General features: G+C 43.1%; 1 protein-coding gene across 1 annotated transcript in view; it reads left to right on the forward strand.

Annotated features, from left to right (window-relative positions):
• LOC310786752 (von Willebrand factor A domain-containing protein 7-like) overlaps positions 1–14,180 on the forward strand; it is a 74,768-nt gene that overhangs the window by 8,756 nt on the left and 51,832 nt on the right. Inside the window, exons 3-6 of the mRNA XM_083648028.1 lie at positions 3,652–3,924; positions 4,182–4,275; positions 4,494–4,628; positions 5,887–6,073. Coding sequence (XP_083504154.1) covers positions 3,652–3,924; positions 4,182–4,275; positions 4,494–4,628; positions 5,887–6,073 — 689 coding nt within the window. The remainder of the gene's footprint in view (positions 1–3,651; positions 3,925–4,181; positions 4,276–4,493; positions 4,629–5,886; positions 6,074–14,180) is intronic.

Below are 14,180 nucleotides of genomic sequence, written 5' to 3' on the forward strand. Positions count from 1 at the left end.
ATCTTCCTTGGCCAGCAAGATGGACGGCATCTCCAACACCCACATCAGGAAGTGGTTGGGCCTCCCCCGCTGCTTCTCTGACACAGGTCTCTTTGGCAAGAACGTTCTGCAGCTTCCTCTGAAGTCCATCAACCTGGGATACAGGCAGGAGAAGACCCCTCTTGTACTTGAGCTAAAGGAATCCAGAGCCAAAGTGGTGAAGGGCGCAGTCGTCCGCACCGGGCGAAAATGGAGGGCCCAGGAAGAGGTGGACCAAGCCATCACCAGGCTGCAACACAAGGAGGTCCTGGGAAGAGTCCAAGACAGCCGGGCAGGGCTAGGCTGGGGGCAACCAGTCCAGTTCTGGTCCAAAGCCACAAGGGAGCAGAGGAAGTCCATGATGGTGGAAGAGGCAGGACCACTACCTCATCAAGGCTGTGTCCCAGGGCAAACAGGGAGCATGGACCCGCTGGGAGAACACCATCAACAGGGTCATAACCTGGGCAGACATCTGGCGAACTCCACAGTCACGGCTCAGCTTCCTAGTAAGGGCAACGTATGACACCCTTCCTTGTCCTCGAAACCTCTCCCAATGGTTCGGAAGCGAGGACAAGTGCCCCCTGTGCACCAAAGACAATGCAGGTCTCCGACACATCCTGTCAGGGGGCAACGTTGCGCTGACGCAGGGGTGCCTCCGGTGGTGGCACAATCAGGTGCTGAGGAAGTTGGCAGAGATGCAGAGTCGGGGCAAACAACTCCTCAGATCCCCATCGGCCAAACATCCGATTTATCAAACCAGGAGAGGTAGGACAGAAAACAGTGGTGGGAAGATCAACACTTCTGCTTACCCCTGGAAGGAGATGGGAAATGCGCGTCGACCTGGACAAGCAGCTAGTCTTTCCAACTGAGGTCACACAGACAACATTAAGACCCGACGGTGTGATGTGGTCCACAGTTGTCAAGAAGGTCCTCATCATTGAACTGACCGTGCCTTGGGAGGAGGGAATTCCAGCGGCACATGAGTTCAAGCGATCGAAGTACAGTGACCTGGTGGAGGAGTGCAGAGGTGGAGGCTGGGCCGCGACCATTCACCCTGTAGAAGTTGGATGCAGGGGCTTCGTGGGAGGATCTGCGATCCGGCTTCTCCGTGCTGCTGGAATGACTGGAACAAGCCTAAAGAAAGCCATCAAGGAGCTGGCGGAGGAGGCCGAGAAGGCAAGCTACTGGTTGTGGCTACGGAGGAGGGACAGCAGTTGGGGGCTCAACACCCCAATGAGGTCAGCTGCAGGGAGTGGCGTGGGGATACGTCCCCACAAAGCCACTGCCCCCCCACCGGGAGGTGTACTGGCTAGGGGGCGAAACATCCGTGAACGTCTAACGTCTAACTGACGTCTAACGTCTAACTGACGTCTAACTGAGCAGAAAACATTGATAGGTCACATTGCATGATGCTCTGTGGGCCATATATGAATGTTGAATATGAATATTGATCAACATTAATTGTTTTTTTGTATTACTATTTCAATGTTTTTGGGAGATGTATGCTTTTGTAACATGGCTGTATTGAAAGAAATAGTGTTTGGGAGTAAAATTCCCAGTAAACAGTCAACATGTAAACGGTAACCATGGCCAAAACATTTACACCACCTGAGTATAGCTTTATAAACTGTATCATAAATCTTGTATTTTTAATGTATTGTGACTTGTCATCACATACATTTGTAGTCAAGGAGTAGGAGAACACATTCAGTTGCATTATTATCCATGGGATCTTGGTTATAATGGTGATATTGCCTTTTAAATTAGATTATGTACCAGGCGAGGATACAAATATTAGTTTTTCCTTCATTGTATCTCCATTTACTCTGGAATGGTAATAGATGTAGGTTGACTTAGGGTGTATTCACACCTATCTCGTTTGGAGCAGTTGTTCCGAAACGGAGAGAATTTTCCCCCTTGGTGCGGTTCGTTTGGGGGAGTGTGAACACAGCAATCGCACTCGGATGCGGGACAAAACAAGCGGACCGAGATCGCCAAGAAAGGGTGGTCTCGGTCCGCTTCCAAACGAACTCTGGTGCGGTTCGTTTGTGGTGAGAACGTGAGCCGACCTCGATCCGCCACAACAGCAGTAAACGGTGCGCATTTTTGGATAAACCAGCTGCCGTAGTCAGCTGCGCTGTGCGTAATGGCCTGAAGAACGAACATTTTTATCGTTTAAAAACAACATCTTTCAGATCCTGTTTTGGCGACTTGTGACTTGCATCGATAAACTTTGGGGGATTTTTGGATCATCACATCAGCAGTTTGAACTCAATCAACTTACCTCGGACCATGGGAAGCAACGTTAATGTGTTGAATCTCTACGGATTTTGCGTGCGGTGTGCTGCGCAGCACACCGCCCTCTCTCTCCCTCTCTCTCGCTCTCTCTGGTCTCCATTCAATAAATGAAAACAAATCGTGGTAATCAGAGCCAGCCTTCTTTGTGATAAGATTGTCTGGTTCAATCAGACAATCAGACTGATTGCATGTCTTCCTCGAAATGTCCGTTATTATTAAATTATTTATTAATATTTTATTCCTGACAGGACAGGTGTTCATATAGCCTATGTCTCGGCTAATCCTCATCTCCGTGATAGTAGCCTAATAGCAGAATTTGCGAGGGTCTTTGATCTTCTATCTCCAAATTCCCAATAGCCTAAATAGGCTAAATAAATACATAGGCTTACATAGGCTACATAGCATACATTAATAAATAAATAAAGAACTTTCTCCCTCTCTCTCTCTCCCGATCCCTCCCTCTTTCTTTCTTTCTCTCTCTCTCTCTCTCTCTCTCTCTCTCTCTCTCCTCGCACGGCGGACGCCCGACATAGCCTAAAATGTAGGTCTAACAAAACGCATTTTTATAATCATATAGGAAAATTCTGGGAATTATTTTGTCCATCCCGAGAGGCTATTAGCCTATCAGAGTCTCTGCTGGCCAATCCAGGAAGTGTGACAATACTATTTGGACCGTTTCATTTGTGGCTGTGTGAACACAAACGAACCAAGGCACAAATGCAACAATTGTATCAATTAAGTACCTGAATCGGAACAAAGCAAACGACCTACAGGTGTGAATACACCCTTACACTGGATTCATATTGCTTAGCTTGTTACCTATCAGAGAAGATGAGAAACATGCATATAGGCCTTATGGTTCAGGAGCTATCAAGATTAATTTGGGGATGTCATTTCAGGCAGGACACCTGAAAGATATTCCATGTAGTGTTATAAAATGGGTGATAGCACACATTTGGAGGCAACTGCTGCATTGCTATCACATCTTTTCTAACAGTAGGGGTGTATACCTTGCTAAAAATCACTATGAAAGTTAGTCCCCCAAGATGGTACCGACCAACCCTACTGGCTCACGGCCTAAGTGTAACGTAGCCAGCAGGTGGTGCTGTGCAGTGACTAAACCTCACTCTCCAAGACCTCAACAGACGCTCTAGCGACAGACGCTAGGTTTTAGCCTCCTTGCTAGAGCTTCCGTTTCCCATGCCGGAGCTGTGGGGGAACTACACAATGCGGGTTACACAAGTTCATTTCACCTGAAAAATGTCTGTTTTGTTTTTTTAACTACCAGTGCTTGTTATTTATTAATGTGACTTGATGTTGTGTGTGTGTTCGCAGCCACCACCTTTGACTGCTGAAGCTGTTGCTATTGCTTGTGATTCCCCAAAATCATCCAAGACCTTCCGCGCAGCTGTGAAAAGCATCATCTTGAGAAATGTACGTGTGGACCTCTGTCATGCACTCAATGCCAGCTTTCATTTTGACGAAGAGCGCTTCATCGAGGGGAGGAAAATCATCACAGAGGGATTATCAGCTGTCAAGGCCAGCAACAGACAAGAGAACTATGAGGCTGCAAGGCAGAAGCTGGGAGGAATATTACACCCTTTACAGGTATTTCTTATTATTCTTAAACACATATTTACAGAAGATGATTAAGGCCACATGTAAAAAAAGAAAAAGAAAAAAAGAAAATAAATCTGAGATTAATCAAATCAGAATTTTCCACTTTTACTCTGAGAATTATGACATGATCGTAGTACATGATCGATGCTGCTGTGAGTTACTGTTCAAGCGATTCAAACAAATGTGACTAATGGATTGTTCATGTTGTAAAAATCTGTGGCTTGCTTTCCTTTGTCAATCTGAAGGACTTCTATAGTCACAGTAACTGGGTGGAACTGGGCAACAAAAATCCAAACCCCAATCTAATCAGATCAGACACCATCATCGGGAACATAGCAGGTAAAGCGATGGGTGGTCTTGTCTGTCTGTCTGTCTGTCTGTCTGTCTGTCTGTCTGTCTGTCTGTCTGTCTGTCTGCCTGCCTGCCTGCCTGCCTGTCTGTCTGTCTGTCTGTGTTGGCAAAAAGAGAACAGCAGTGATGAGGAATGTAAATAGTGGAGAAAGCTTTTCAAACAATAATACACTGATCAAATATGTTGTGGAACTGCTTTTGTGCAGATGAAAGCAGGGCGACCTGCCGCAACTGTGATGGAGATGACTGCAGGAACAACATCCTAGAAGATATCATAGAGGGGAATGTTCTGACGTCAGGATATTTTGGTGTTGTTCCTTTTGCCTCAACCAAGCCAAAAGGTAAACATCCCCAATCATTCAATCATTCAAACACTTTAGCTCCATCAAATGTTTTATTTTTGAATATAACTAGCGATGAAACAAAAACTGAGTAAACGTGGCATCATGATGTACAACTGTGATCATTTGTCATGATTCAATTGTCTGAACCTCATATGGGTACCGTATATATGATCATGACCTGTCAAATGTCATTTTATATGTAAGGCAATACACAATTAAATGCAGTAATAGCAAGAGATAGTGAACCGTTCATGTACAGTAAAGGCATTTACACATACACAAGATCTAATGAAGCTGTGCTTTGAGCTGTTAAAGTAGGATGTAGAACCGCGAGAAATGACGACAGAGACATTGATTTAGATGCCATTGATTTAAAGTCCCAAAACTATGTTCTGCCACCCTCTATATCTGCTCTCAGCACTGATCAGACCTACAGTATATTAATTTACATCACATGCTAGATTAACACTACACCTACATTTATTATATAATTATATCTATGTTATCTATGCCGGGCTCTGGTTCGTCTCCGGCGGCCTGCTCACTGCCTCTTCTTCTTCCATATGGTGCAATTCCTCTGCACTGTATTCTGGCTCATATGGCGTTAAGTTAAGTAGCCCTGAATGTCAGAGTTTATTAGCACACTTTGGAAATCGTCTTCATCCATATTAAACTCTTCAATTTCATCAGGAATATTTCCTTCAGCCATGGTTCAGTCGTAGTAGCTTTGCTTTAGCTGTGTGAGCTAAGTTAGCTAGCAGACCGATGCGGGCAGAAAAGATGGCTGACGGAGTGTTTTGATTTCGGAGCTGCCCTCACTGCGCGTGGAGGTGGGCACACACACAAAATAGTTGTAGTTCTAATCTACAGTCCTTCTGCATGTATGATGCACCGCTCTGACGCGGTCGTGACGTAAAACGCGTCAGAGCGGTGCATTGTGAATGGGAATGAAAAGGGAGTACAGTTAAGAGGGTTTACTGAGGGAAGGTAAAGGCTGCCCATCTACTCATACTACTGACATTGTAAGGATACAAATCTGGTTGAAAACCGGTAAAGCCATCCTTTAATTAATGATTAACTAATGATTAAAGGCCATTAGCTGATCATTAACTATTCATAACTAAAAGTTAGTTTCTCATTAGTTTACTAGTAACTACTATATTATTTGTGTACCTTATTGTAAAGTGTTACCCTCAGAAGAGTACGGTATAGGCTATATATTGATGATTTTGCTGTCATATCTAATGGTGAACAGGAAAATGCAGCCACGGAGGCTTCGTTGATCAAACGAGTACAGTTGGCCCTAAAGGTGGGATCAACAAAGACACGCTGGACACCAGCCATGGACACCTGCACACTGAAGCAGCAAACGCAGCTATAGCTGCAACCAGAGAGCTGCTGGAGGACATCAGAGGGGCCGCTGGTGACAGAGACTTCCTACAGTATGAGACTCTATGATGTTTTTTCTACTGTGTGTCATTACCAGCCACGACAGCAGGGCTGCTATTGTTTTCACCTTGTGAGTGTGTGTGTGTTTAAAGGATATGTCTGTGGATAGATTTTGTGAATGTGATGGCGTCGAAACCGTGCAAGAGTTCGAAAATGGGCATGATCTGAACAAGGGGGTTCAGCCCCCTCACATATAGGCCCCCCATGATTTTGCGAATGGTTGATTGTTGATCAGTTACATTTTAGGAGTGCCATTCAAGCCGCAGGTGGAGCCTGCAGTACCACCACGGCCCAAGAAACATCATACCGGAATGAAATGTTGGGAGCGGCGGAGTCTGGTGCAACGCACAGGTCCTGGACCTGGTGAGACGTAGGAGGAGCCTGGACAGGAGTCAACCCACAGAGCCCAGTCCCTCCACGTGCCAGAGTAGTAGTAGTAGTTCCGGAGCAGCGGATTGAGTGGCCCTGTCTTTCCCTAAGAGGGCTGACCGTGGGTAGCTACTGGGACGTAAGTCGGGGCTTGATCAACCCCGGCTGGGTCACCTGGGCGAGGGTGTATGATGTTGCGAGACCCGAATCATCCTATGACCCCAGGGTACATCACTGATGATACGTCCCAGTTGCATCCATGTGATGTTTTTTCTATATAGCTACAGTAGGCTCATTCTCTGTGAAGTCCTTTGAGACATTCATATGATAAACGGATAAATAAATCAACTTGAACTTGAAGCACATGGCTCCGTGGTGTATTATAAATTATGTAGGTAACACTTTATAATAACGTTCCATCGTAAGTCATAGTGAATGATGAACTAATCACTTACAAAACATGAATATACATTTGTAGATGATTAATAAATGTTATGTTTATTTTATTTATTTGTTTATTTGGACGGGACAGTGCAAAATTAATGAACACAGAAACCATAGAACAGATAATAAAACCTGGAACATAGTAAAAGTGTAAAAATTGCCGGATTTAGCACAAGGCTAATTTTCATCCGTTGTCCCCATAAAACATAAAACACAATAAACATAAAATGTAAAACATAATAAAACATACATAAAACATAGGTAGCAGCAGTACACTCTAAAACTACGTGAAGCATAAGTAGCAGCAATACACTCTAAAATACATGGCAGCAATTACTCTTATAAAAATAAAATTACATAATACACAAAAAGAAAGAGAAGAAAAACATACTACCTGTGACTACATGACTGGTTTGTTTTCAGCCATTTTTTTAGACTGCCTTTGAAAGTGGCAAGGGTGGGGCTGTCCCTTATGGAGACGGGGAGATTGTTCCATATTTGGCTGCCTTTTATAGACAGGACATTCTGACCAAACGTGGTCTGTCTACGATTGACCTTGCAGTCACCTCTGGTTTCTGACCTGGTGCCAAGTCCAGTGATTCTATTTTTATGGATGAATTCCTGTAAAGGAGGGGGAGCTAGTCCATGTAGGCACTTGTAGAAAAAACAGGCACTCTTCAAGACCTTGAGATTCTCAAAGCTCAGGAAGAGATGCTGTTCCAGAATGTTACAGTGGTGGTATGACAAAGGTTTTCTAGCAAATGCCTTGATGGCTCTGTGATAAAGCTGTTCAATAGGTTTTATGACAGTGGCACCTGCAAACGACCAGTTTGTGAAGCAGTATTCAATGTGAGAGAAAATCATGCAGTGGAGATATGTTTTAGCTGCATCAACTGTTAACACATTCACTGCCAACAGTTTATCCAATACAGTAGGTAGCTTCTGCCAATGTTTTTTTTTTGAGGATTCTGGCTCATCTTTCAAGAGCCGAGGATTATTTTCTGCTAGGACTTTGTGAACACAAAATATCTCAAAAGAACTAATAGAATGTGTGCTTTCTCTGTCTAAAAGAGTTAGTTTTTATCATGTTCTGTTATGTAGGCATTAGCAGTTGAATACAGCATGGTTTCAGCATCTGAGAAGGAAAGCTGAGATAAATGCATTTTTGTGAAATTCGATAGAACAGGCAGAACAGTCACTTTAACCATTTATTTTTGGCATCAGTGAGACATCAGACATCTAAACAATAGTTCTGAACAGTAATTTCCTCCAATATAACAGCACCCCCACAGCACCCCGCAAACTCCTCCCTCCGTGGGTGTGTCTCTGGTGGCTCTGCAGCGTGTGTCACAGGCGAGTCTCTGCTGCCTGTCTGTGCTGCCTGGCGGCCGCTCGTCGGGCGAGTCTGGATCGGGCTCGCTCGTTTCTGGGGTTTCGGTTGTGAGCTGGGATGAAGCTGTGTGCGATTCTGGGCTTTCTGCTGCGTGTTTCAAAGTGTGTTGCACCCAGAGTCTATTTTTGGAATCCCCCACCATTGTGCGCCAGCTCCCAGCGCGAAAGCGTTTTCGCCAAACCATTCTCATGAGAATGGTTTCCTCACACTTTTTCCTGCTGTTTTTACTCGACTTTCTCTAATCTGGAGAGCACTGTCGCCACTTAATGGGTCGGTAAAATAGGTTATACACATTCAATAGCTCCCATATTTTTATAGGAGATGTAAAAGGGTTTGATCCACGTCCCACCGTTTTTTTTTTTTGACGAGCTAACTCGTCGACGGCAGTCAACGGTTGGTTTCTGTTTGACGAGTTAACTCGTCGACGGCAGTGAACGTGTTAAGAAAGGCCGGATTTGTCTAAAATTAGCTAAATTAAAATTAATTGTGCTTTTCATTTTTTTGATGTGTTTCTTGAAGGAAAGGTTCGACTCCAAAATGACTCCGAGGTACTTGAAATGGGAGACCAATTCCAATTCCTCCCCCCCCAGAAACACATTGGACCTTGTGATGCCAACTGGTCGTTTGCTGAACATCATGCATACAGTTTTTTTTGTATTTAGCAACAGGCACGTGTTTTGCAGCCAGTGATGGACCTTTTCTAATACATTTGTGAGATTGCAGGAGATCAGGTCGGTTGTTTTTCCCTGTACAAAAATGACCGCGTCGTCAGCGTACATCTGCACGCTGAGGTCAGGGCATATGTCCGGCAGGTCACTGATGTACAGGGAAAATAATAATGGCCCAAGGATCGATCCTTGTGGCACACCAACTGGGTTGTCAAGAAAAGGGGACCTGACACCATCAACCATGACACACTGTTTTCTGTTTGTTAAGTAGGACTTAAACCATTTTATAGTATCAGCAGAGAAATTGAAATTAGATAATTTAGCCAGGAGTACTTGGTGGTTGACAGTGTCAAATGCCTTCCTGAGATCCAGGAACACAGCACCAACATATGGGGTTTTGTCAAGCATATGCTTAACCTTCTCAATGAAAAGACAGTTAGCTGACTCGGTGGAGTGATGCACACGGAAGCCAAATTGTAGTGGGTGGAGTGGGGTGTGACCTTTGTCAAGATGTTTAATCATGAGTTTCGACACCCACTTTTCAGCAACCTTGGATATGGTGGGTAGGATGCTGATTGGCCTGTAGTTGGCCACTTGTACCCTACTACCTGATTTAAAAATTGGGGTCACAATGGCCACCTTCCAGGATGATGGTACCTCCTTTTGTCTAATTGATTGGTTCACCAATATGGTGATAGGTTTTATTAGAGCGACCGAGTGCATTTTTAAGAAGTCTGTGTCCAGGCCATGGGTGTCCCTGGCCTTAGAGCGTTTCAGTGCCACAAGGATTTTTCTTATCTCTTCCTCTGTTATTTCCTCCAGCTCAAAGAGGGGTCCAGCATCCACAGTTGGACTGGGTGAAACACCAGAGGGGGCAAAAAGTTTTGTTATTTCAAGTACACTGTTCAAAAAATACTTGTTAAAAGTACAGGCCAGCTCAGTGGGGTCTTTAATCAGGACGTTATTGACGTTTAATTCCAGGATATCGTTGACCTGTTTGCTCTGTTTACCTAGTAATTTATTTACGATCTCCCATACTTTTTTCCCATTTCCTTTAGCACCTTCGATTAAACTGATAAAAAAATTGGCTTTGGCCTTTCTTAAGGTCCAAGTCACCTTATTGTGTACATGGGTGAATTTCTGCCTATCCGTCGACAGCCCAGATTTCAGGCTTTGTTTAAGGAGTGAGTCCCTAAGTCGCAGTAATGAACTGTAACTTTTGTTCCACCAGGGAAGATAATGCTCCTGCCTGGCCTTTTGGCGCCCCTTCCTGGAGAAAGAAGATATTGTTTCATTGATTTTGTCTGTGAACCGATTACAGTTTAACTCTAAATTATCAGAGGAGAGGGTTTCATCCCAGTTTATATTTTTAACAGCATCTCCAAAGCTTTGTTGCATGTTCTTTGGGATGAAGTTAAAGAAAGAGCAGTTTTTATTTGGTGCATTTAGGGACCGTTTTTTGTTTAGTTTCCTAGCAAAAAGAATGAAATTATGGTCAGAAAGACCATTTAGCAAATTGTAGGTTTTGGCAATTCTATCAGCTTTGTTTGTGAATAAAAGGTCTATCCTGGTTTGGGAGGTGTTAGTTACTCTGGTCGGTTGTTCAATTAATTGTGTTAGATTATGGGCATCCATGGTTTGTTTAAGGTTCTTACGATTTTGTTTATCATCCCAATTTACGTTAAAATCCCCTAAAAAAATGGTCTCTTTGTTAGGATCACAGGATCTCAACAGGAGCTTTAACTGGTCATAGAAAGCCACTTTAGCGATCCTACATCAGACTTCCTGTTCCGGGCAGCATGGGCTGAACGCACGCACGACTGCTCCTCCTAATTAATTAAGTTTTAGAATGTAAGGAGGGTTTATTTTTCGCAAACAAATTGCACAAACTGAACATAAGGAGGAAACTTTGGTTCACGTGATAGTGATATTGCAGATAGGCATAATACGAAATCAAACTTGTCTCGTTTACGGTCGCAATTCTCGCACGGACCGCACCTGCTGCCTGTTTGATAATCAAGCTGCATGGCCGGCACAAGAGAGCTAAGAAATTTAAGAAGTGATCTAAAACAAAAAATTACTGCTATGGATCGCGGAGAACTTGCATCCATTGTGAGATAAGTCATGCGTGAAGAACTTGGCTCTGCACTTGATTTGAAACTTAAGCCAATTCAAGAAAGCCTGGATTCACTTCGCAATGAAATGGCCTCCAATAAGACTAAGGTAAAGGACCTAGAAGCAGCCCCAACGAGATGGAACGCCGCCTAAATGATATTGAACAAAAGCTTGCTCAATCACAATCGGATAATGTGTCATTGAAACAGAAAATTGAACAGATTGAAGCACACAGCCGCAAGTTTAACATCCGAGTGCTGTACTGCCTGAAGACTGTGAGAAAGGCAATCCTACGACTTTTATGAACTCCCTGCTATGTGATGTGTTTGGTGCCGACAAGCTGGGACCTCAACCCCTCATCAACATCGCACACCGCACGGGTCCCCGTCTGGAGGGAGACAAGACGCGGGGCATGATCGCGCGGTTGTTCAGCCTGGAGACGAGGAGGCTCATTCTACGCCTGGCAGCGGAATCTGCTGGCAACCTGAAGTTCCATGGCAAGAGGATCCACATCTACCCCGACCTCACAGCCGATCTGGTCAAACAAAGAGCGTTATTCAACGAGGTGCGGGGACGTCTGCGCGAGGCTAACGTGAGGTATGGGCTGTTATTCCCGTGCAAGCTGATCGTTACGTTTGCAAATAATACTGCCTTCTTCACGGACCACAGAGAGGCTATGACACACTACAACCAGGTAATTAAACCAACTCTATAAACCTGGCTACATCAAATGGCTAATTTCATTATCTGGAACAATAGTCCACATGAGCAATATATTGACATTGACAATAATGAACCATGGATTGACGGAGGCGACTAGCTATAGGCTATGACGTTGAATTGAAGTCCCTGGATACCCGAAATGGTGATTAACTATGGGGGCGATTCACATTGCCCTATCCACGGACTGAATGTAAAATGTGTGGGATTTACTAACCTGAACTATCAATGAGTGGAGCGGGACTTGGAGACGAGAGTGGTTGGTTATGAAGAAGCAAGTGTAATGAAATACCAAGTGGCAGCGGCTGGTGTTTGGTTTTGTGTTTTTTGTGTGTTTTTTTCCTGTCCAGTAGAGGGTAATGGATGGTTCGAGATTAAACCTCACTATATAAAATTGTATAAACTTCCTACTTGACACAAGATGTACATTTATTATTTGGGGGGGTGAATCGTAAACAAGCGGACATATTTTGTTTCCTCTCTGATAATGTGACCTAGAGATGCTGTTCGGTCCCTTTGGGGCTTTTTTGTGTGGTTCTTTTCTCTTTTTTCTCTCAGGGTCAGACTTTACTGGGTATGTCAAGTCTTGTTCAATTTGTTTAAAACAAAATTCTATATTCAATCTCCTTAAATTTGTGTCTGGGTGGAGGGGAAAGGTGCGTGTGCTCTTTTTGTTTATTTCTTCAATGTGCATACCTGCTGTGGAAAACAAGTACGGGGCAAACACAAGAGTTTGCCCAAGGCTCCATGATGTGGACACATGGAACGCCTGCAACGGCCTCCCAGGAGAGGAGACCACAATTGGAGGTCTGTTAATTTTTTTTGTTATTTTTTACTTTTTATGTTTATTTTTGTTTCAACTTATGATGAGTCAATGCAAAGCTGATTGCAATATAAAATATACTGTGGCTTTAAAGCAGAGTGTTGGACTACATTGCAACTCAAGGTGGAGGAATGTAGGCCTATATACAAGGAAACACACCCCTAATCTAAATGGCTAGTATTAAGGTCATATCTTATAATGTAAACGGGCTCAACAACCCAATTAAAAGGAAAAAGATCATGCAAGAACTTAAAAAGAAAAAAGGAGATATATTGTTTCTTCAGGAGACTAGACTCTCAGGCCTTGAGCATGAGAAACTCAAAAAGTTGGGTGATGCTCAAGTCTATTACTCTTCCTATAGTTCATCTAGAAGGGGTGTGGCAATCCTTGTTAAGTCTCAAATACCATTTCAGGTTGAAAATATAATTGCTGACAATGAAGGAAGATATGTCGTGGTGATTGGTAAAATGTATGATCGATATTTTACTCTAATAAATGTGTATAGGCCACCAGATGAAGGTCCAACTATGCTAAATAAATTGATTAAATTAATTGCTTCTGATAGTAAAGGTACAGTAATTCTAGGAGGCGATCTAAATCTTATTATGTGTCCAAAGCTGGACACACAAAGCACCAGACAACATAGGCAGCTAAAGCATTGAAAAGAGCATCAACAGAAATAGGTCTAAATGACATATGGAGAACGCTACATCCGGGTGAGAGGGATTATACATTTTATTCCAATCCCCACGACTGTTATTCAAGACTTGATTACTTTTTTATGTTAAAAAAAGATGTGTTCATGGTAAAAAGCTGCACAATTGATCATATTACACTCTCAGATCATGCTCCTATCTCACTAGTTATTGAAGCTGGTCTGGAGAAGGGAAGATCAGTCTGGAGAATGAATAATGCCTTGCTGTATGACAACGTTTTTAAAATCAAAATACAACAAGTAATTAAGAACTATTTAGAGTTAAATGAAACTGACGAGATTGATCCTATTATACTATGGGAAGGAGCAAAGGCAGTCATTAGAGGGGAAATTATGTCTTATGCATCCTTTAAAAAGAAAGAACAAGGGAAAAAAGTCCTAGAATTGGAAAATAGAATAAAATCAATGGAAAAAGATCACAAATCAACAAAGAACTTGGCTACTCTGAATGACCTAAAACAAACACGGATGGCTCTAGATAACTTACTTACAGAAAGGGTTGAAAGGAATTTGACATTTACGAAACAGAAATACTACGATAATGGTCCAAAGGCTTTGAAACTCTTAGCATATAAACTTAAAAAACAACAAACAAAATCATATATTTCAACAATTAAGAATAACCAGACAAAGAAGACAGCCATAACCAAGAGTGACATAGCAGAGAAATTCGCTAGTTATTATGAAAGTCTGTACAGCCCAGATCAGAGTAGTACTTCCAATAACGATGTAGAAGAACATATATTAACCCTCAATTTACCTCAAGTCACAGATGAACAAAATGTAGAGCTCACTAGACCCCTATCAGAGGAAGATGTACAGAGAGCAGTAAAGAAACTTAAGGCTGGGAAAT

The sequence above is a fragment of the Poromitra crassiceps genome (genome assembly GCF_964638095.1).
Source record: "Poromitra crassiceps genome assembly, chromosome: 1".
NCBI classification, from domain to species: Eukaryota; Metazoa; Chordata; class Actinopteri; order Beryciformes; family Melamphaidae; genus Poromitra; species Poromitra crassiceps.